General features: G+C 47.8%; 1 protein-coding gene across 1 annotated transcript in view; it reads right to left on the bottom strand.

The window, feature by feature from the left end:
• The window catches only part of SEL1L3 (SEL1L family member 3), a 108,488-nt gene that overhangs the window by 32,147 nt on the left and 54,007 nt on the right, over window positions 1-22,334 (bottom strand). Inside the window, exons 10-14 of the mRNA XM_080936079.1 lie at window positions 17,046-17,257; window positions 15,665-15,844; window positions 7,216-7,335; window positions 5,892-6,032; window positions 1,793-1,855 (exon numbers count right to left, since the gene is read on the bottom strand). Of these exons, the coding sequence (XP_080792205.1) occupies window positions 1,793-1,855; window positions 5,892-6,032; window positions 7,216-7,335; window positions 15,665-15,844; window positions 17,046-17,257 (716 nt within the window). The remainder of the gene's footprint in view (window positions 1-1,792; window positions 1,856-5,891; window positions 6,033-7,215; window positions 7,336-15,664; window positions 15,845-17,045; window positions 17,258-22,334) is intronic.

Below are 22,334 nucleotides of genomic sequence, written 5' to 3'. Positions count from 1 at the left end.
CTGACCAAAAGCGCAGGGGGTGGGGGGCGGGGGGGGGAGATTAACAGTGCCCTTGTGTCTGTGGACTTGAAAGGACGGAGTTTCACTGTGGATGCATATCAGTTTAGCCTCCCCTTTCATTAGAGAGGGACTGGCATCTTGGTTTTTATGCCCAGCACAGGGCAGACACTTAAGCAAGTGCCATGAATGGTATGAACGGAAGCTACACTGCATGCAGGAGCAAACCTGCACCCTTAAGGTGGAGGGTCATATCTGCAGGCTACCGAGTATCAGCTGTGCATAGTCAGCACCGTGACATCCACAGGAGCATCCTTTAAGCCTGGGACTGTGTAAACTCCCTGCGGTAAGCACTGCAGACTCTGTCTAAAGAAGGAATAGACAAAGCCATGCTACAGAAATGGTAGTAAACTTTGGGTGGGGGGTATGTGCACAGTAAGGAGGCATCTGAATGGCTTCTCAGGGCTTGCTTTGGAGAGGACACAGCCTGATTTCGATGTACCTGCCAAGAGCCAGCAGAAAGCTAGGTCTTCTCTGGGAATTGCACCGGGTTCTGTTCAGGAGCCTACGAGAAATCCTGTCATGTTGCTCAGTACTCAACCCTTGTTCTGAATTTTTCTGTCGCTGGATCAACAGATTTGCCTCCACTGTGTGCCTTGTAATTCCAAACGGTTGTAGGCAACCTTCACTCCCAGTTTCTGTGAAATGTTGGGCTCTTAGCGAATCCTTGCTGAATGGAAGGGAGAGAGCCACATGGCTCTTAGGGACACGGAGACTCTGTAGTCTGTTTGCAAGCTGAAGTAAAGGCGGGCTGAAGGGGAATTCACCACTGGGCGGGGGAGGGGGACTAAAGAGACACATTTCACATCGGCCCCAACAAGCCTCACACAACCTCACCTGAGGATGCCCTGGAAACATGCAGTGGCCACCACTGAACTGCTTATGTGTTCCCGTGTGCCCCGGGTTAGGTCAGTAGCAGGTACACATGTAACAAGCCGGACCATGTGCACTGCCAGCGCCTGGGCAGAAAAGCCTCCTGAATCACGTACTCCCTGCTTCAAGCTAGTGTGGTTAGTTTCAGAAGCCTTGAGAACAAAGGACTAGCCAGGGACCAAAGAGAGCCCCAGATTCCCCTTGACAAGTGCACTATCAGAGTGGCTTCTGTGGGTTTACTCACTTACATATTTGTACAGAGGTGCCTGTGTGTGCGGGCAAGCGTGCATGCACTTGGACTTGAAGCCTGTGCGTGTGCGCGCATGTACATGCATGTTCGAGTCTTTGATCCAGTGCTGTTATGTGTGACATCCCTCAGGGTTCTATTGAAACCAGTGGACTGAAAGAGAAGCCGTGACAAAGCACATAAACCTCTGACGTGGGTAAGCAGCCCATAGGAGCACAAGAAGCAAGTGGGAACTGTCAGCAGAGGGTTAACTTGCCAGGAGATCAGGCATCGCTTTTCCTAATTCAATGGCCTTTCTCCCTGTTCAGTTCCACGAAGCTGCACTGCTGGTGAGCCGGGCCGCCCGCGATTATAATTTTAGCCTTCCAACAAAATCAGCCCAGATTCTGTCGGTGGCAAGGTACATTCGGCCTTTGAATGATGCTGTCCACATTGTGGCAAGATTAAAGTGTGTGTTATAACTTAAAAATGACTAGTCGCTGCACTGGGGGGACCCCCTCCTCACCGTGCTTCCACCTCAGCTTTGTGGAAGAAAGCTGGCCATTTGCTCACACAGCTTTCTGAGAGCGTGGGTGTGTGAGGAGCTGTCTCCTCCTGACAATACGCATGGGTTACCTTGGAAGCAGCTTTCTTCATGAGCTCTAAGGCAAGCCGTCTGTTCTTTTTAACTCCTTGACCCTAAACATTGATAAACAGCAATGATTATGAGAAAAAAAAATAAGCCCCAAATCCTTGCAAGCATCAAACAGAGACCCCAGCATTCAATATACAACGCTTGCAGATAAACCCTGAACCTTAAAAAAAAAAGAAAAGAAAGAAAGAAAGAAACGAAACGAAACAAAAACAAAACCCACACAATCTTAAGTGGTTCTAGGCTCAGCAGTATTTCAAGATCCCATTGTTATCTTCATCATCAACAAGCCTCAGCTTCCTGCTTCATTGGCCGTCAATCACCTCCATTGATTGTGGTGAGAACTGTGTCCCCATTGCTCACATATGCCGAGGGAGAAGCTATGAAGCAGGCTGGATGGATTTGGTCATCATCCCGGGGGACTTTCCTCTGAGGTCATCTAATTTGACACCCAGATAAAACATGTTATCGGTGTTGAACAGTCAGGAGTTATTGGCTCCGGCTCTCCAGGGATGGCGCTGTGGCTTCTGACTCAGTTTGAGAGTGTGCTGAAAAAGAGCTAGGACCCTGGGACAGCAGGTGCCTGAATCTGAGTCTGTGAGGCAGACGCTAACAAGTTTCCTTCTAGCAAAAGTGAGGTTTCCAGAAGAGGTGGCTTGTCCTCCATGTATAGAAACGGGCTTTGGAGTTCTTGTTGCCAAAAGCACCTAGGTCGGGTGTCAAAAAAGGACTGTGCGAGGAAAATAGTGGGTCCATGAGTGGGGAGGGAGGGAAAGGGTCCCTGAGGGGAGCCAACTGAAGATTTCTGTTGCTCCAAATTTATCCATAAATATGGGTCCTTTCCACCCTCCCAATGCCCTATCAGATCCTCCTCAGCTTAGATAAGACTAATGGGTCACATGATGTGACCATGGAGAGGGCTTTCTTTGCATGAATATAAGAGCTGGAGGTGGTGGTCAGCACATTGTGACCATGGGCCAGCACCCACATCACCACACCCAACCCTACAGGAGAACCTCAGGCATTCCCAACCACATCAGACTTCCGAGAACTGTATGGTATGTGAGAATGGGAGGCAGGATTCGAACCCATGCAAGCGGACTGAGCCTCTGGGCACTGCATTATACTTTCTACTGTGTCTTTTGGTTCTATTCTGAGGAAGTCAAATGACTCCTAACTTCCTGCATGGTATGGGAGAGACACCGTGTTTGCTTGCCTCTATAGTTTTTAGGCTCTCCAACAAAAGTAGAAATCCAACTAAAAGCTGAATTCTACCCACGTTTCTACTGGACATTAATTTACTCACTTAATAAAACCAAAGCAAAAGGTAGGATGAAAATATTTTTCACAAGTATGCCTGTGCTGGATAGTTTATGTCAACTTGACACAAGCTGAAGTCATCTAAGAGGAAGGAACCTCAGCTAAGAAAATGCCTCTGGCCTGGTGGTGGTGGCACACACCTTTAATCCCAGCATTCAAGAGGCTGAGGCAGGTAGACTTGTGAGTTTGAGGTCAGCCTGGTCTACAAAGCCGGTTCTGGGAGAGTCAGGGCTACACAGGGAAACTCTGTCTCTACCCACTCCCCACAAAACAAAACCAACAAACGCAAAAGAAAACACCTTCATAAGATCCAGGCATGGGGCATTTTCTTAATTTGTGATCAATAGGGAAGGGCCCAGCCCATTTTGGGCAATTCCAACCCTGCGCTGGTGGTCTTGGGTTCTATAAGAAAGCAAGCTGAGCAAGCCATAAGGAACAAGTCAGTAAGCAGCACCCCTCCATGGCTTTTTCATCAGTTCCTGCCTACAGGTTCCTGCCCTGCTTGAGTTCCTGTCCTGCTTCTCTTGATGATGAACAGCAATATGGAAGTGTAAGTCAAATAAGCCTTTTCTCCCCAACTTGCTTTTAGCCATGGGGTCTCATCACAGCAATAGTGACCATAACTAAGACAATGCCATTACACCATTTAGTTGGTGAGGAAGAGTAAGGAGAACCCAGAAGGACACTTGGAAGGATTAGATCAGGAAGAATCAGAAACAGTGGGATAATGGAACCCAGGTTCACCTTCCTCAGCTCTTTGTTTTGAAGGAGTTAACCAGCCCCAGAGTTGATTTACACAAAGGCTCACTGAACTGCAGCACATTCCTGAACCCAGATATCCGAGTTTCCAGGATAGAAATGTTTCCAGTATCCCTGCTAGCTAATCCAGTGCTCTCGTCAGCTTCATAACACAACTTCTTGCACAAAGACTGCACCATATGCTAATCTGTGCAGTACCGAAAGTTCTTACATGAGACCAGTGCCACACAGTGGCAGAGTATGGTGACAGAGGGCAAACACCGAGTCCAAGTCAAGGCTTTCCCGTCAGAGAATGCCCGATGAGATGCATGTGGCCACCTCGGAGCCATAACCCTTGCTTGGGCACCATCTTTACACATGGTACGTTGGGTGCCCCACCCATCCAGTGCACATCATCACCTTTTTACCCAGAATGCTCATTTCCAGAGGTGACACTTTTCCCTGACATGGTGATAGAGGTTCCCTGCATAGTACCCAGAGATAGCTTAGCTAGAATTCAGCAACCCTGAGGAAAACAAAAGCAGCGTTGCCGATCTGGGAAACATGTCACCCACAGTCACAGATGCGCATGCGCACATGGGTGGAATGCATCCTGTTCCACCCTGCCAGCTCCTGGTGGGCAGAAACAATGCCTGACTCGCACCTCCTTCCCTCGACTTTACACAGGGTCCAGCCCCAGCTCTGGTGGACAGGCGTCTCTCCTCTACCCCATTTCTGTCCTCTGTCTTCTCCTCCAGTGTATGAGCCCTCTGAGGCCAGGATGTGACTCATGGTTCCATATGTCCCTTTACGGAGCACACAGGCTGGCATGGATATGTATTAGATAAACACACTGGCATATGGAGGAGATTCAAATAATTTCTGTTGGTTTGGTGCCTGGAAAGAGAAGGTCTAGGCCTCAATTTGGAAACCATAACAACCGAGAGACTTTCGGGCTCCGATTAGGCTAGAGGATAGGGTCGTGGTAGCATCGTGGTTGTCAGTGAGTCAGTGGCCACAGCTGTGGGTCTGGAGACAGGCCTGGCCAGGCGCACAGGTGACATTCGGTTATTTGCTGACATTCATTTGGGGCATAGGCATAAGTAAGGTCCGTGGATTTCCTTACTAAAGCCAAACCGTCTCCCTCTTCCAAGCTTAGGTCTGCGGCCCTGCCACCGCGTGCACCTGTTCTAGTCTGATCACAGACGCTGAGGGTCAGGTCTGCTGTATACTCGGACGGGAGATGTTTCTGTGCTTAGTGATTTTATACATCTGCATTTGGACATGCAGACCACAGATTTTAAAGCCAGCCTGCCTGGATCCCTGTGCAAAATGCACCAGCTGGGTGCTTGTGTTGCTTTATATGCATATGAGACACCAACAGGACATATGACATCTCCCAGGCCACGAGAACTCAATGTTCTAGTTTATGTGACACAGGGTCCTCCATCCATCAGTGGGAACAATGACTTTCTTGTGAAAGACATACTTGTGTTACAGCTTTCAAAGCCAGCTGGTCATATTGTTTCATTTAGTCTGTGATTCTGAGCATCACCCCAGAGTATATAAGGTTCTTCAGAGGTATCCACAAGGGTGTAGAGGTGGGACTCTAATACCTGTCCTCTGTCTCCTGAACTCTTCCCTGACCTTCCTTAGCTTGCAACCAGGATCCTTTCTTCCCCATCACTAGGACTGTTGAGATCTGTCCCAAACACGCTCTGTTGAACCGGTAACAAACGTGCAGCACCGTAGGGCTGGCAGCCAGGAACCAAACTATGAAATATGGGTGTCACCTTCAGAATGTCACAGAAGTATACAGAAGCCAGGTGTCAACTGTAAGATTGTCAATTAAAAATGCGCCCAGGGAAGTGTTTCCGACTTTTCCCTTTCAGCAGTCTCCTTCTCCATCACTGGTGACAGCCTCTTGTTCTAAGACTCTCTGTTTGCCTGCACGCCCACAGGAAATGTCTCAGGATATCTATTATGAGAATCGAACAATTTTAGTTCAAATTAAGTGATTCTTACCTTGAATAGAACAATGGCGTAGTCATATATCAGCGCAGGATCCTCAGTCTCCAGGGCCCCCTTAGCATACCACTCGATAGCAGCCTCAGGGTTCTTGGCTACCCCTTGCTGTCCCCAGAAGAGCATCTGAGCCAGTCGTTGCTTAAAGACAATAGCAACTTGGAACAGTGAGTTTCCTGGGTAATGTTTCCCACAACTCTTGAGGGAATGGGAGATGATGCCTAGCATAAACTGCTCTAGGCTGAATGACCAGCGGCAAATGGGACATCTGTACCAACCCCCAAAGGCTCAGGGAATGTCTTAGAAGTGGTGGTGGGGGCAGCGTTCCAGGCATGGCATGGGTGTCACACTCATGAGTGTGTGTGCGTTAGTGCGTGCGCGCATGCGTGCTAGTATACGTCTGAGAACAACTTCCGGGAGTTGGTTCTACCAGTGCGTCCCAGAGATCAAATTCAGATAACCTAGGTATCAAACTTGGTGGCAAGTAACCTTACCCACTGAGCCGTGTACACTTTTAAAAAGAGCTTATTCACTATCTTTATGGGTATGTGTGCGTGCCTAAGATAGTTTGGGTGCAGTACATGGATGCAGGAGCCCCCGGTGACCAGAAGAGGGCACCGGGTCCTCTGGAGTTGGAGTTACAGGCAGTTGTGAGGCACCACGTGGGTCTGGGAACTGAGCCTGGGCTCTGTGCAAGAACAGTAACTATTCTGAAGGGCCGAGCTGTTGCTCCAGTCCTTCCGCTGCACCCGTCACACTCTTGAATCCACTGCAGGTGTGATTACCTGCACGTGACATCTATTAAGAGACCTACAGTGGAAGGGGGCGGAGTTTACAGCCAATAAGGGTTAGGGAGACATCGTCTCCAATGTGCGCATGCTCCTGTAAACAACCCTAATGGAACTCAGTGGATTTGCCCCTTCCGCCTTCTCCCCTCTTTCTCTCTCCCTCTCCTTTCCCTCTCGCACGGAAGTAGAAGGTAGCTAGTAGGGAAGAGGAGAGGGAAGAGTGGGAAGAGTGAATGAAATAGAAATACATTACGTACATATATGAAAAAATCATAATGAAACCCATGTCACATAACAACTAGTATGTGCTAATGATGACATTTAACATATCTTAGGTAGAGAATAAAGACGAAGTTCGTGGAGAAGCCTCATCCACCTGGCTCTAAGGAGGCCAGACCTCCATGAGACATGGTTGATTGCAGGCAGAAGATAACAGCAGCCTCGCTGTAAGCCACTGGGCACGGGGAGGCTTTGTCACTGAAGCGGAACCTCATCTGAAGTGACTGACAGATGCTCCAAGACGGGCTTATGCGCACCTGTGCTGCTGCGTTACCCCGGGTGGCTTCGTGCTTCAGCCACATAAACACGTCGCCATCTTCTTTGGTTTGGACTTTGAGTATTTCATCATCTTTGAGTCTAATAGTTTCAACATATGCCTAAAAGGAAAGAGAAGGAAAAGGGGCAGAGGGAAAGGGAGGAAGTAAACACCCAAATGCCAGGAGCATCCACGGGACATAACATCTTCAAGCCAGCAATTGTTCGCGACAAACCCATATGAATAACTTAAATCTTAGGCGTGACGACACCGTCACGGGAATGAATTTCTTTTGAACGGCTGTACCACGTCCTGCATGTCTGCGCTAATGTTTGCGCCTATCAAAGTGTTTTGGGAACTCAGGATCTTTTTTCATTCCCACTTCATTATTCAAGCTTGTTCAAAAGTCGGCCCTGTCTCATGATTCTCAGAGCCAGCTCTCATTTCCAACAGCCCCCAAAAGGGTAAACTGATATTTTCCATGAACTTAATCTTTACTGAAACATCATTATCTGACATAACTGAACACGTTTATTTCACAGGCTCAGCCTCAGTTCTGTTATATCCCCCAACCTAGAAATGTACCTTGAAAGAGAAGCAAGCATGCTAAATTCTTAAGAGTTTGAGAGGGGGATGGTCCCTATGCTCTGGTGATGAACCCAAACGGATTGGAATTTGCACACAGCCCGTCAGATAGCTGACTTCTTTGAAGAAAATAAGACCCATCTCAGTGTCTACATTTGGGCTGGGTATGAGAAACCAGCTCCCACTGCATTGTTGGACTGTTCTTACACATGCCACAAGGGGACACCGGAGCAAGCCATCCACGCTCTGCCATGCCACGGGCAGGTGTGAGACAATGGGAAAGAAGCCTTACTTAGAGAAAGAGGAACTAGGCCTGATTTCCCTTCTGACTGCCTTTGTTCACTGAGAAAATTATTCAATCACAGATTCTGGTGTGTAGCTCCATTCCTTAGGAAGTCTCTCAGCTGCTTCCTGTGCTGGGACTGTGTGGGTCCCAGGTGCCCTTTCAGGATCGTTAAAGGGACTGGGACTGAGGAGTCCTGTAGGGCTCAGGACCCAGCGAAATTTTCCCTGCCGAGTTCAACTCTGTAGGTTGATGTCAAGGTGGTACATGTTTGGACAGTAGAGAGTAGGCGGAGACAGAGTTCTGGTAAGGAGGGAGGAAGTGGAAGAAAAGTGGGAGATTGAAGAGGAGGCAACACGGAGGCAGGTGTGAATGTTTCTCTTGGCACATCTCTACATAGATGAGGTTGTCATAATTATTTCTAAGGGTTTCTATGGGTCAATTTATCTTATCTAGGTGGGCAGTTTATATCTTTGTCAACTGGTTGTAAGCTTATTTCGTAGAGGGATTGTGGATTGAAAATTTAACATATAAGCCTGTTTGATAAGTTGATGATTGTAGAGTCATGTTTTTACCAGGTGGTGGAAGAAAGTGTGAAAACAACACACAGGGGTGGGTGGAGTGAACCACCCCTGAGTTTTCAGAGGCGGCATGGAGCCGCTAAGATAGAGATACCCCACAGTGCCACGTGGCCCTACAGGAGCTGGCACTAATTCAGGAAAAAAGATCCACCATCTACCTATATTTACTGATACAATCCTCAGTCTCAGCTGTGGGAGAGCAAATCTGCCCAAGGGATGGACTTCATGTGGCTAAGCTGGCACTCCAAGAACACTTTTGTTTTCTGTGAGGAACCTGGGTTGGGCAGAAGCTTGACCTGGCTTGGTAAAGAATTCTCTGTTTTGTTTGTTTTTTATTTCCTTCCTATCCTGAGAAAGAAAGAGTAGACACATAGAGGCATCTCTTTCTGGGAGCTTCATGCTCTTGGGTCTCTGGGACTCTGGCCCTGATGACCTACCAGTGACCCTCATGAGAAGTATGCCAGGCACTACCCCACTCCTTACCCCAGTGGACACCCACGCTAGGTAATCTGAAAAGACCGTCATGATCCACGCTCCCTCTAATTGCACACACGGGGATGACAAAGCCCACGGAGGATAACTAAACTGCCCGGACCATTTGCTATTTGAATGGCTTGGGAGTGAATGCTATTGTACGTTTAGGAGTGGGGTCCAGGCAGGCTCACACTCATACTTGGTCCTTAGTCTCCCTCGAAGGAGCAGTGCACCTGAAAAAGAGGCGTGGCGGACTGTTTGTGTTCCCTGACCTCCCAAACATGATGGACATTCTGTAGGCACTGTCAGCTAGGCCTTAGCTAAGTCCACATTTCTGGGGATGGGCCTGAGAAACCACACACAGCTGTAAGAAAATGACACATTTGTTTCCGACTCCATGGCCCTTACACTGCTGTGTGGGCTGCCACTGAGCTTTGAAGCAAGAGAAAACTGTCAGGACCATGTTCTTCCCTGTTTGACACGGGGGACTTCACTGAATGTGAGCTCTGGACCTTTACTTTATTTAGGTGGTACTGCGACCAGGTAAAGTAGCTTAGTATGTGGTACCTCCCACCTCCAAAACATGTGACCCATCATTTTGTGCTGAACAAAGATCCAGGCTGAAATCTAGACTCTGCTACTCATGTGTTGGGTGACTGTAAGTAACTAGTTCCTCAAACATATATATATATATAATGTGTGTGTGTGTACATATGCATATCTATAATCCCTGTGCTGGTGAGATAGGAGGAGAGGGAGGATCAGACATTCAAGGTCATCCTACATAGTGAGCTTCAGGCTAGCATGGGCTACAGGAAAAAGAAAAAAGAAGGAATAGAGTTTTGAGAGAATGTATTAAGGCCAGAGCGGTTCTTTTTGAGAGCTCATACCCTGTGCTGAGCTCTGTTCAGCACATAGATGAACCATTGTGTGCCCTAACAACTGTGTGAGAGGCAGACAGTCATGATGCCCAGGTAGGAGAGAGAAATGGAGACAAGAACAGCCCCAGGGCATCACCCTGAGTGTAGACAGACTGAGAGTGAGGCAGTCAAATCTGACCAACCACCCTGTGAGCTGCACCCGGGCAGGGAAGGGATCCCTAAGGTGGCACCACATCAGCTGCCGTGAAGAGATGGCCTGTGAAAAAACCCAGGGTCAGAATGACCTCAAGAGGCAGCTCAGTGTTGACCATCCATTCAAATAGCATGCTGTGGCGGGGGGTGGGGGGTGGGAGGGGGTGGCGGATAGAGAGAAGTAGCCATAGTTGGCAGGTATTCAGAGCCAGGATGTCATACAGGGCTGTTCTGAGAAATGCCAAGGTTTCTGGAACACTCTTTAGCTGCCTTTTTTTTCATAAATCAGTGTCAGCAGGATGAGCAGCCCTAAAGTTCATGTCTTATATCACAGGGCTAGAGCCTGGTGCCAAGTCCCAGGAGGACCAGTGTCTGGAAACTGCCAGTCTCAGACCCCTGGACCAAGCATCAGAGAGAGGCGCCACATTGTCCAGGAGAAGCTGTACTTCCTTCCCTCAGTCCAGCCTGCAGGCTGCCAAGGGTGCTGTTCCTGTTAAAAGCTGTTGTCACTGGTTTCAGGAAAGGCAGAGAGGGGAGGGCTAAGAAGTGGGGTGGGGGGTGGAGAGAGAGAGAGAGAGAGAGAGAGAGAGAGAGAGAGAGAGAGGCAGAATGAGGGGGAGGGGAGTAGAGAAAATGAAGCAGGGGTAGAAAGAACAGAAGAGATGGTAGGAGAGCGGAAAGGAAGGTGGATTATAGGGAGTGGGGAAGATAGAGGAAGAGTAAACAGAACAAGGGAGGAAAGCAGACAGAAGGGGAGAGACAGACCCCGGAATGGGACAGCTGGCTGAGTGGCTCCACATTCTCCACAAGCACAGGTTTCTGAGGACTTGTGGGCTGAAGCCCAGGCAGCCCCAGAGAGCCAAAGAGAAGCTGGCAAGAGGCAGGGCCAGTGTCCTGGCCAACGCTCACACCTGCTAACCATTGCCAGTTCTAGTCGGTTGAACTGCCGGCTCCCCGTGTAAAAAGGGGTCGGTTCTTAGGTGAAATTTAACGTGTTTTGTGAAGGCAGGGAAAGTATTGCCACCGCCGGTAGAGAGGGAAGCAAAAGTCCATAGATGCTCATGGCATAGATGCCAAGGCCCGCCGTCCGCCCTGGAAGCTGTGTGTTGAAGGACTGACTGTAAGCCCTAACTGCACATTGTAAGAGAAACTGTGAACTGGGAATAGACATGTTCTCTACAGGCATGGCTGAGCCATGACAGAGATGGGACCAGGCTGTCATGTGGGAGCTCCGGCCAGGCCGCAGAGGATGCTGTGACTGAGCATGACGTACAGTAGCAAGGTTCCAACAGAAATGGCAGGGGAGGAGAGAGAAAGCCAGGCAAGAAGACTAGACAGGGCCAGGACTGTGAATAGTGTGCTGTGGCCAAGGCTGGGTAGCCAGAGTGAGGACGGGTAGAGGGAGAACATGCCAGAAAGAAATGACTTACAGGCTGGTCTCGTACATTCCATCCCCACCACACTTCCCCTCCCCCTTCCCCCAGCCCCTCCCCCCAGCCCTTCCCCCCTTCCCCTCAGAAAGGAGCAGGGTTCCCAGGGACATCAACCAAAGATGTAACAAGCTATAATAAGTCGAGTCACACGTGTCCCATCAAGGCTGCATGTCCAGTAAGAGGAAAAGTGTCCCACAGTAGGTAAGAGGGTCGGAGACAGCTCCACTCCCACTTGCCATAGAGAAAATGAGGATCTAATGCTCTGTCATACTGTAGGTGAACAATGGCTGTCAATATTTAAGGAGGAGTAGCAGAGAGGATTTTAAACAACGTCAACGCCCAGCAGTGATAAGTCTTTGAGATGATGCTATGCCAGTTCCCCCGCTGTCACCATTACATCATATGTGTTGATGTATCACACCACGCCCAACAGATACATTCAATTATGTGTCTACATAAATAAAGAACTCACACACACACACAAATGCCTTACATGCTCTGTAGTAGATTGGGTACGATGGGGTCAGTTCTTAACCCCAACTACACATTATAAGCATAAGAGGAGTTTCTAATACGCAGATGCGTGCATGTGCACACACACACACATACACATATATGCATGCACACACATATGTGTGCATGCACACTCATGCATCCGTGCAGACATAAATGCACACATACCATATCACAAACACATATGTGCATTGTTCACAAATGAACACATACTTGCATACACACACACACACACACACACACACACACACACACACACTCTCTCGAACCTCAGTATCCCACAGGGAATAGTTCCAGAACCCCAACTAGCAACGAATCTTTGATTCTTGTTTCTTACCTAATGTGATATGGTAATTGTAAACCCAGAGCTTCAAGCTTACCTTAAATGTACTTGACCTCAGTCCCACAGCCCCACCCCCTCCTCCATGTTCTAAATCACTGCTAGATTACTTACAATACTTAACATACCGTGAATAAGATATAGATGGTTATTACGCTGTGTCTCCTGGGGAGCAGTGAAAAGAGACACAATCAATACATTCTGAGGGCCGACACCTTGTCCTTCTGGAATGTTTTCAATCTCTGCTTGGTTGCATCTGAGAGTGTGGCCTCTCAGAAAGAAAATAAACAGCACTATACATGCAAATATTATGTTTTATCTGTGTGCAATCATATTCAGGGACACTGGGGGGTTGGGACATCAACATGTGAATTAGGAGAAAATACTGCCCCTGAGATGTGTCATGGCAGCTCGGGGGATAGACAATGAAGGACGATGAAGGACTCGAGGCAGTGGTGGTAGAGGTAGAGATAGGGAAGAGAGAAAACTGGTGTGGTTATCAGGTGGGCTGAGGGGTCAAGGCCATCCCCAAGTCTTCCTGTGACCATTGGTGTCCTCTGGGGAGGTATCTGTAGTAAAGGAAGGAAGATGCTGATGGCAAGCTTCCTTTGAGATGTAAAGTTGTTAGGTGGAAATAAAGATGGTACTGTCAGTATGCAGACAGCTGTGGCTAGGGGTGTGACTGGGGCCCTTCACACCTCCCAAAAGCCCCCAGAGAGAAAGGGGGAGGGGAAAAGGGTGAGGGAGAAAGATGGGAAGGGGAGAGATCTAAGAACTGGGCTGAAGGAAAAGAGCTCACCTGGAATTTAAGCCACAGAATAAAAGGAGCCCTTCCAGTTTTACCTAAAGCCAAGTCTCGATGGGTCACAAGCAGGGATCAGAGTGAGAATCCCAATAAAGACGAAGCGACATGAACCACAGACACGGTGATGACAAGAATGAAGAAAGGCACTATTGATAGACCCTTTGTTTGTTAATTAGAGGTCTGGCTTTCGAGAGCCCCCTGTTTGCTACATTATGCCGGCGAATTAATAGATACCTCGACAAAAGGACATTTAAATAAGTGTGTGACACCTGCTTCAATCTTCAAGAAGCCATTAATTATGAATTCTTAAGAAAATGAGCAATGACACATCTCTAAGTGTATAATTCCTACCCACGGTGCCTAATCACACGGCCTTTCAGCGGCAAGACACATCTTTTCTGTTCATCTCCTCCGGTTCTGACCAATTAAACATTTTCGTTCATAATCATAACATTTCACATGCCAGATCTTCAAAAGAAAAGGAGCTCGTCAGCAACGCACTGCTTCCTGCTGCTAATTGATGCGAATTCAAATTCTTAAACGTTCAGGATCTATACGTGCTGGGTGTGATGAACACATTTGGGCTTTGTGGGAGCCTTTACCTTACAACCTGATTTCATTTAAAAAAAAAAAAAAAGGTTTTTTTGCAGGGCAATGTTTTTTGACAAAAAGATGTTAATTGATTAATTGTTGTCAGGTTGAGGTCAAAGTCTGCAAATTATTTATGTACAAGGAGAGAATAGCCAGCTTGTGTACAAGCTTATTTGATTTAAAAAAAAAACTGATATTATCTAAAGAAGTTAGACTATCTCACTAGAGACATATTTTTTTATGACTTCTGTTCTTTTTCTTACTCCTCCTCCACACTCCGCTCCTTCTTGGGACAGGGTCTCACAAATCCCAAGCTGGTGTTGAATTGGCTGTGTCTCCAAGAATGACTCTGAATTCCTGCTCCTCTGTCCCCTCCTCTGGGGTTCTGACTGTGCCTGGTTTCAGGTGGCACTGGGGCTGAACTGTGTCCATGTTAGAAAAGTGACGACCAGCTGAGCTCCAGCCTTAGCCCAGTCTGCCCCGGCTGACATTCCCTGAAAGGCTCATCTCTCTGAGTGGTTAATTTCACAACAGTCGAGTGACCACTGTAGATGGTTTTCTTGTTTGTTTGTTTCATTTTTTTTTTTAACCATCTATTTCCAAGTATCAAACAGCATTTTTCTGCACGGTGGGTTTCTGACTCAATCCTAGGGCGGTCTGGTTCCCAGTTCGTCACTAAGCTTGAGATTCAACAACTCTGACCTCATCAGCTCTGTCCGTCAGACAGGCCTGCCCAGCAGGCAGGGAAAGGCGAAGTTTGCGGAATAGATCACAGACAAATCCTGCCGCGGGGCTTCATCCTATCTGTGGCTACACAGACGCAGATGCTCCATTTGTTTCCACGTTTCTCTGGCAGAGATCAGCAGGTGCAAAAAACAAAACAAAAAAACCCCTCCACCATCCAGTCAAAGCTTGAGATACGCATCAGCTGGCCCTTTATAGAGGGGGAGATCCTCTCAACCTCCACAGCAAACTAGCTGCATTATCAACACGAATCATCTTACACACCTCTGCGTCCCTAAGGCGAGCAGCCCACTGTCCCCTCTCCCGGGCCTGTGGCATCCAGGGGGCTCCCTGCTATTCCTACACAGACCCCTTCGCTGGCGTCCCTTTATTCTCCATCCGGGAACAAGCCATAGTGAGTCTAACCTAACACATTATGCTTTGGGGGGCAGATGTGAGCCACTGATGTCTTTGTCCAGTGAGTCAGCCCCCTGGGGACAGTGAGTAGCAGGATTCACGTGGAGGAGCCCTTTTCCAGACACCCAGCACTGGGAACAGAGATGGGCATAACTACAGCTGGCTTCTGTGTGTGGCCACACCGTGCTTGTATGTCACCTACAGATTAGAGGTGCTGGGGGTGGGGGGGGTGCCAATGCCTCCTCTCAGTTTGATTCCTTCCCTCCTGACATCTCCAGACCTCAGCATCTTATATGGATAAAAATGCTCATGTTTCTGGTATGTTTTCTTTTTTTCCAAGATGAAAACCTGCCTCAGGAGCCCACCTCTACCTTCACACCCGAGCCTGCCCACCCATGGACGGCTGGCTCACAGACCGAGGCTCCTTGCCTGCTGTCAGCCTGCAAACCTGCACAGATGCAGGAAATGGGAGCAGCGGAAGACAAGGCACTAAAGCTTTTCTCTCCGTCAGACAGTGTACATCCTCAGAGAGCCAACCCATAAACCAGATGCAGGTGCAGACACTATCACGTTGCTCAGGGTTATAGCCCTGGTAACCAGGCTGTAAGGGCTCCCAAACATCCCTGTAGTACCTGGTCTCCCTGCAGTGTGTGCTGGTCAAGGGGCGTCTTCGTAGCAATGTTGCTATAGTAGGCATATGACAGTTCCCAGTCCAGTGGGTAGCTGTCAACACCCTGGTAGTGCTTGTATCCAAGATTCATTGATGACAGCCTGTCACTGCCCTGGCCTCCAACCAGACTGTATAGCATGCCCTGTTAGGAAGAAATCGATAACTGATAAAGTGTTCACAAGACTGTATAGATAACATTACAAAATCCCCTAAAGCCCCGCTCCATCTCTACAATCCCAGCCATCCTAGGTGGGATTGCAAGGTTAATGTACCTAAAAACAAAACAAAACAAAACACACACACACACACACACACACACACACAAAGACAAGCAACCATTCGCAGAGATCAGAAATTAAAAGAGATCAGAGAACATAGTGTTTTCCTCTGATAGTGTTATCTGTCAACGTGACTATGCTGGCGGGGGCCCAGAGACGTTTCTCAGGGAGTCTGGTAGGCTGTTTCCACTGAGGCTTGGAAATGGGCGTCTGAGTAAAGCAGATGGTCCTCCCCAGGGTTGGGGAGCAGCATCCCATTGAGAGCCTGAAAAGAACCAAAGGCAGAGGAAGGAGGAACTCATCCCTTTGGGCTTCCTGCCTGCCTTCCTGTGCTGGGACTCTGATCTTTTTCCTGCCTAAGAGATAGAATTTCCACTACCTGCTCCCCTGGTCAGCGGGCCCTTCTGGCTTTGACTGGAAACCCTAGAGCAACAGCTTTCCTGGCCTCCCACTTGCAGATGGCTGAGCAGAGAACTCAGACTCCATAATTACATGAGCTGATTCTTCAGAATAAATCTCTTCCTATGTGTATATATATAAAGTCATTGGCTCTTTTTTTTTTTTTCTGGAGAACCCTGACTAATATACTTAGAAAAATGTGACTCTAAATGTTAAGCACATTGTGTAATCAATTCGGATTCAAGACCCAAAGTAAAACTGTCTACTGTGGCGTTTATTTTGATAGTAGCCTTGGCGACAATGAGATCAAAAGACTTTTATTAGCTAAGAAGTAAACTGGGGTGGGGCCTCGACCTGAAGACCATTGCGTTTATCAGGGAAGGCGTTCCTGAGTTTGACGGACAGGATTCCAGCCCCCTTTGCTCAAACTGTCCCTTGGATGGTTGACCAAACCAGGAAAGCCATGTGCAGAAACCGAGAAGTGATATTTTCCCCTCTCTGAAAACAGGTTATTGTGTAGTTCTGCGGCCCAAGGACATTTTTTTCCCTGGGTGAAGAGATGTTTAGGGGACTCCAAGGAGCTACAACACATCGGTGCTAGCAGGGGCATCTCTCTGCACACATAACCCAGGTGACAGGTGCTCCCGGAGTCATGAAATACTCCACCTGCAGCTGGTCCCGAGGTCCATTTAATCCCGTTTCATAGAAGACGGTGAGGTAGTATGATGCTTTATGGTATCCGCAGCAGCTGGAATCCATCAGAAAGGGGATGGCGGAGCTAACTCGGTGAAGGCCATCAACACCGGAGAGCCTCTCTATAGCCTTCTCAAATATCCTCGCACCGATTTCTAACACGGAGTCATTTTGGTTCCACGGCACTGTAAATAATACAATTCGCAGCACACAGAATTAATTACCGAGGGGCCGATGTGGCCGGAGAGGAAGGAAGGATAGCCAATTAAATACCTTTGTTATTGACAAGGTGGGTCCTGCAGTATCTTGAAATATACCACCCTCTGGGGAAGTAAATTAAACCCTCTGGGGGAAGCTATGGTGTCACTCTGTAAAAAGCTTTCCCTCTGGCGCTAAATGACAGCCTAGTATCCCAGGGAAAAGGATGTGCCTCACATAGCTGAGAAGATGCCTCAAGAGAGTAATTCACTCAGTGTAATTCACCGCCCAATCAGGGCTGCTGAAACTTCCAGAGAGACTCTTCTCAGACTGGAAGAAGAATGTGTTTTATCCCTAAAATAGTTCCTTGGTACCGCTCCCGAAATCTGAGCAGGAGTGTTTTATTTTGAGATGCTTCCTCATCATCTTTCGATTCCAGTTTTGCTTGCGGGTCTCTCGATATAATGAAAAGAATGAGTCAACTCCTGTAGAAGGCTTACAAGCCGCCAAGCACGGGGTCAAGCCTCCCTCCCTACGCAAATGAGGCCATCGGATCGCACAAGCTTAGATGGTTGATGCTATTATTAACTTCCTCCTTCACCACAGGGGATTAAGGCCCTGAAGAAGCAAAATAACTTGTCTACAGTTACAAAGGCTGGCAAAGGGCCGCCCGACCTTTGACCCCTGCTAGGCAGGTCACCCAAGCCAGAGCTCACACTCAGCCCCTTGGGGACAGGAGAGCAGCTGATTTCACCAGACCTCCTGGCACGGAGGAAGATGTGTTAGGTCTGCCTGGTTGGTGCTTTCTTCTACGAAGCCTCTCATAAATCTTTGTGCTGATCAGTGTCCAAGCCCAGAGACAGTGAGACAGTGCCATGGTGTGACTCTCAGAATCCTCTAAATTTGTTAATTTATTAATTAATGCAGCCAAGAAATGCTTCTAGGACAGGCCAGGCACTTAGGCACCATGCTACAAAAGACCATACAGGATGGAAAGACGTTATTTACAGGAAACACAGGACTGAAATTACGTGTAAACAGCATCAGCTTGAATGTTAAGTTAAATGTCAACTTGGAGTAAAGTTTTACCTGCCTAGAAACTGGTACTTCCAACATTTTTATTTTCTTCATCCTACTAAAACAAAGTTATTTTTATTAAAAAAAAAAAAAAAAAGTGTTCAGGGAGCCGATGGATAAATCAAGTTTCTCAGCACACTGGTAAGGAATGGGCTGAGAAGTTTTGTGGAGAATGAGAGGTTAGGATTAACTTTACTGAAGATCCTCGCACCGATTTCTAACACAGAGTCATTTTGGTTCCACGGCAAAATGTGATCCATTTTAAAAACAGGGGTCAGAAGGGTTGGGGAGATGGCTTGGTTGGTAAAGTACCTGCCCAAAAAGTATGGATACCCGAGTTTGATCCCTAGCAGTCACATAGTGAGCCAGGAAGGTATGGAGGCATTTGTTCGTAACTCCAGTACGGGACAGGCAGAGCTGAGAGATGGTCAAGGCTTGCTGGGTAGACAGTCAAGTGGGATTGGTGACCCCAGGCCAACAAGAAAGCCTGTCTCAGCAAAAAGGGACATGATGTCTGAGCAACAATATTAGAGGTCCACACAGACAAATACATGGCACAGTACATCTGCACATAGAGGTGCAGAGAGAGAGAGAGAGAGAGAGAGAGAGAGAGAGAGAGAGAGAGAGAGACAGAGAGAGACAGAGAGAGAGACGGAGAGGGAGAGGGAGGGAGAGGGAGAGGGAGGGAGAGGAAGAGGGAGAGGGAGGAGAGGGAGAGAGAGAGGGAGGAGAGGGAGAGGGAGGGAGAGAAAGAGGGAGAGGGAGGAGAGGGAGAGGGAGGAGAGGGAGAGGGAGAGGGAGGAGAGGGAGAGGGAGGAGAGGGAGAGGGAGGAGATGGAGAGGGAGGAGAGGGAGAGGGAGGAGAGGGAGAGGGAGGAGAGGGAGAGGGAGGAGAGGGAGAGGGAGAGGGAGAGGGAGGAGAGGGAGAGGGAGGAGAGGGAGAGGGAGGAGAGGGAGAGGGAGGAGAGGGAGGGGGAGGAGAGGGAGAGGGAGGGGGAGGGGAAGAGGGAGGAGAGGGAGAGGGAGAGGGAGGGGGAGAGGGAGAGAGAGGAGAGGGAGGAGAGGGAGAGGGAGAGAGAGGAGAGGGAGAGGGAGAGAGAGGAGAGGGAGAGGGAGGAGAGGGAGAGGGAGAGAGAGGAGAGGGAGAGGGAGAGAGAGGAGAGGGAGGGGGAGAGGGATAGAGAGGAGAGGGAGAGAGAGGAGAGGGAGGGGGAGAGGGAGAGGGAGATATCAGAAAGACCCAGGGCTGGAATCACAAAAGCCGAGACACTCATTATGAGTTGCTTCTGGACACTGTGAGCCCCCGAAAGGCAGATAGGTCTGGACCCAAAGATCCCTGAAAGGTAGACATATCCCCAGCTCTAGCGGCATCTACTTTGGCTCTACAGATAGACCCCAAAAGCCCAGACCTACAGTGGCTGAAAAAGCCATCTTCTTGCCTGAACAGCAGCACCTTTTCCGTATCCTCTGCATTTGGGTATTTGCTTGTTTGCTTTACTCTCAGAAGATGTTAACTGTTTGCTATGTAAGAAACATAACTATTTGTTTTTGTAAGGCAAATCAAACAATGCAAATGGTATTAAATAAAACAGAAGTTTCTGCTCCCCCACTCTGTCTTTAGAAACAATAAAAGCTGGTAAAAAAATCTTGGTACCTATTTTGGGAGACTTTTCCATTGTATGCATAGTAATTCATGTATGCATGTATTCACAAGATATACGTTTTCTTTACCCCAGTGGCATATTATGCCACTATAAACTCTGACTTCATATGTTTTTATATGTTTTAAGTTTTGATCAAGATTTACATGTGTGTGTGTGTGTGTATGTATGTGTGTGTGTGTGTGTGTGTGTGTGTGAACGTGTATGTGTACTGCATGTATATGTGGAGGTCAGAGGACAACTTTCAGGAGTCAGTATGTCCCTTCCCCCATCTGGATCCCAGGGGTCAAACTCAGGTTTCAGGTTCTGTCTCTGATAAGCCTCTTATCCCGTTAACCCCTCTCACCGGCCCAAATTTCTCTTTTAAATTGGTTATGTATTATTAACATCTCTCCATGACAGTCACAAGTCCACTCTGTTTAGTGTGGCAGTGATGCTGAGGAGGAGTAAGGAGGTAGCAATGTGATCTGTGCGAGCTTGAGGTCTTGAACTCAGGTCCCCAGCACACACACAACAACCTGCACACTGTGATACAAGCCCGTAACCCAGCCTTAGGGCGGGTGAGACAGATCGATCCCGGAGCTCACTGGCCAGCTAGCATGAGCTAATCCAGAAGCTTTAGGGTCACTGAGAGACCTGCCTAAAAACAAATAAAGGTGGGACGTGATTGAGGAAAAACACCAACGATGAGCTCAGACCTTCACACACACTGGCACGTACAGGCGCACATCCTCCCAGTGTGTCTACATACATACATACATACATACACACACATATACATACATACATACATACATACACACACACATATATACATACATACATACATACACACACACATACATACATACATGGTAGTAATTGGGACGACACATCTAGGATTCCCTTCAGTTCCCTACATTCTCAGTAATCCAACTGGCATGTAAAACATGGCAGAGTATGTTCCAGTGTGCATACTCTATCATACATCTACCCATGCATACTCTATCATACATATATCCGTGCATACTCTATCATAGATCTTCCTGTGCATACTCTATCATACATCTTCCTGTTCATACTCTATCATACATTCTCCTGTGCATACTCTATCATCTATTCTCCTGTGCATACTCTATCATACATTCTCCTGTGCATACTCTATCATACATTCTCCTGTGCAGACTCTATCATACATCTTCCTGTTCATACTCTATCATACATTCTCCTGTGCATACTCTATCATACATTCTCCTGTGCAGACTCTATCATCTATTCTCCTGTGCATACTCTATCATACATTCTCCTGTGCATACTCTATCATCTATTCTCCTGTGCATACTCTATCATACATTCTCCTGTGCATACTCTATCATACATTCTCCTGTGCATACTCTATCATACATTCTCCTGTGCATACTCTATCATACATTCTCCTGTGCATACTCTATCATCTATTCTCCTGTGCATACTCTATCATACATTCTCCTGTGCATACTCTATCATCTATTCTCCTGTGCATACTCTATCATCTATTCTCCTGTGCATACTCTATCATACATCTTCCTGTTCATACTCTGTCATACATTCTCCTGTGCATACTCTATCATACATTCTCCTGTGCAGACTCTATAAGGTATGTCCCACCAGCAGCTTGTGGCCACAAGTGGACAAGAGCAGTGTGAACTCAGCCCAACACAAAATCTAAACTTACATTATGAGATATTTGTTCGTGATTATTATTATTAGTTTTCAACTCAATTGTGTGGTTCTCGAGCGTGAATGTTGTGAATGACAATGTCCTGTAACTGGTCACACCCTTGAACCTAAATCATTGTTAAGTTCCTTGTGTCCAATACACTGAAAATGCTAAGGAAATGGGTGTTACCCTGAACTCTGAGGATTAATAACGAGAAAAATATGTTTGTAACATGTTGTACCTGCTGGTTTTGTGTCAACTTGACACAAGCTGGAGTTATCACAGAGAAAGGCGCCTCTGTTGAGAAAATGCTTCCATGAGATCCAGCTGTAAGGCATTTTCTCAACTAGTGATCAAGGAGGGAGGGCCCAGCCCATTGTGGGTGGAGACATTCCTGGGCTGGTAGACCTGGGTTCTGTAAGAAAGCAGGCTGAGCAAGCCAGGGGAGGCAAGCCAGTAAGTGACATCCCTCCATGGCCTCTGCATCAGCTCCTGCTTCCTGACCTGCTTGGGTTCCAGTCCTGACTTCCTTTGGTGATAAACAGCGATGTGGAAGTGTAAGCTGAATAAACACTTTCCTCCCCAACTTGTTTCTTGATCATGATGTTTGTGCAGGAATAGAAACCCTGACTAAGACAAATTGGTACC

This window comes from Micromys minutus, assembly GCF_963924665.1.
Source record: "Micromys minutus genome assembly, chromosome: 1".
Classification (NCBI taxonomy): Eukaryota; Metazoa; Chordata; class Mammalia; order Rodentia; family Muridae; genus Micromys; species Micromys minutus.
The sequence above is the reverse complement of the archived record's forward strand: the minus strand, read 5'-3'. Positions and strand labels throughout refer to the sequence as shown.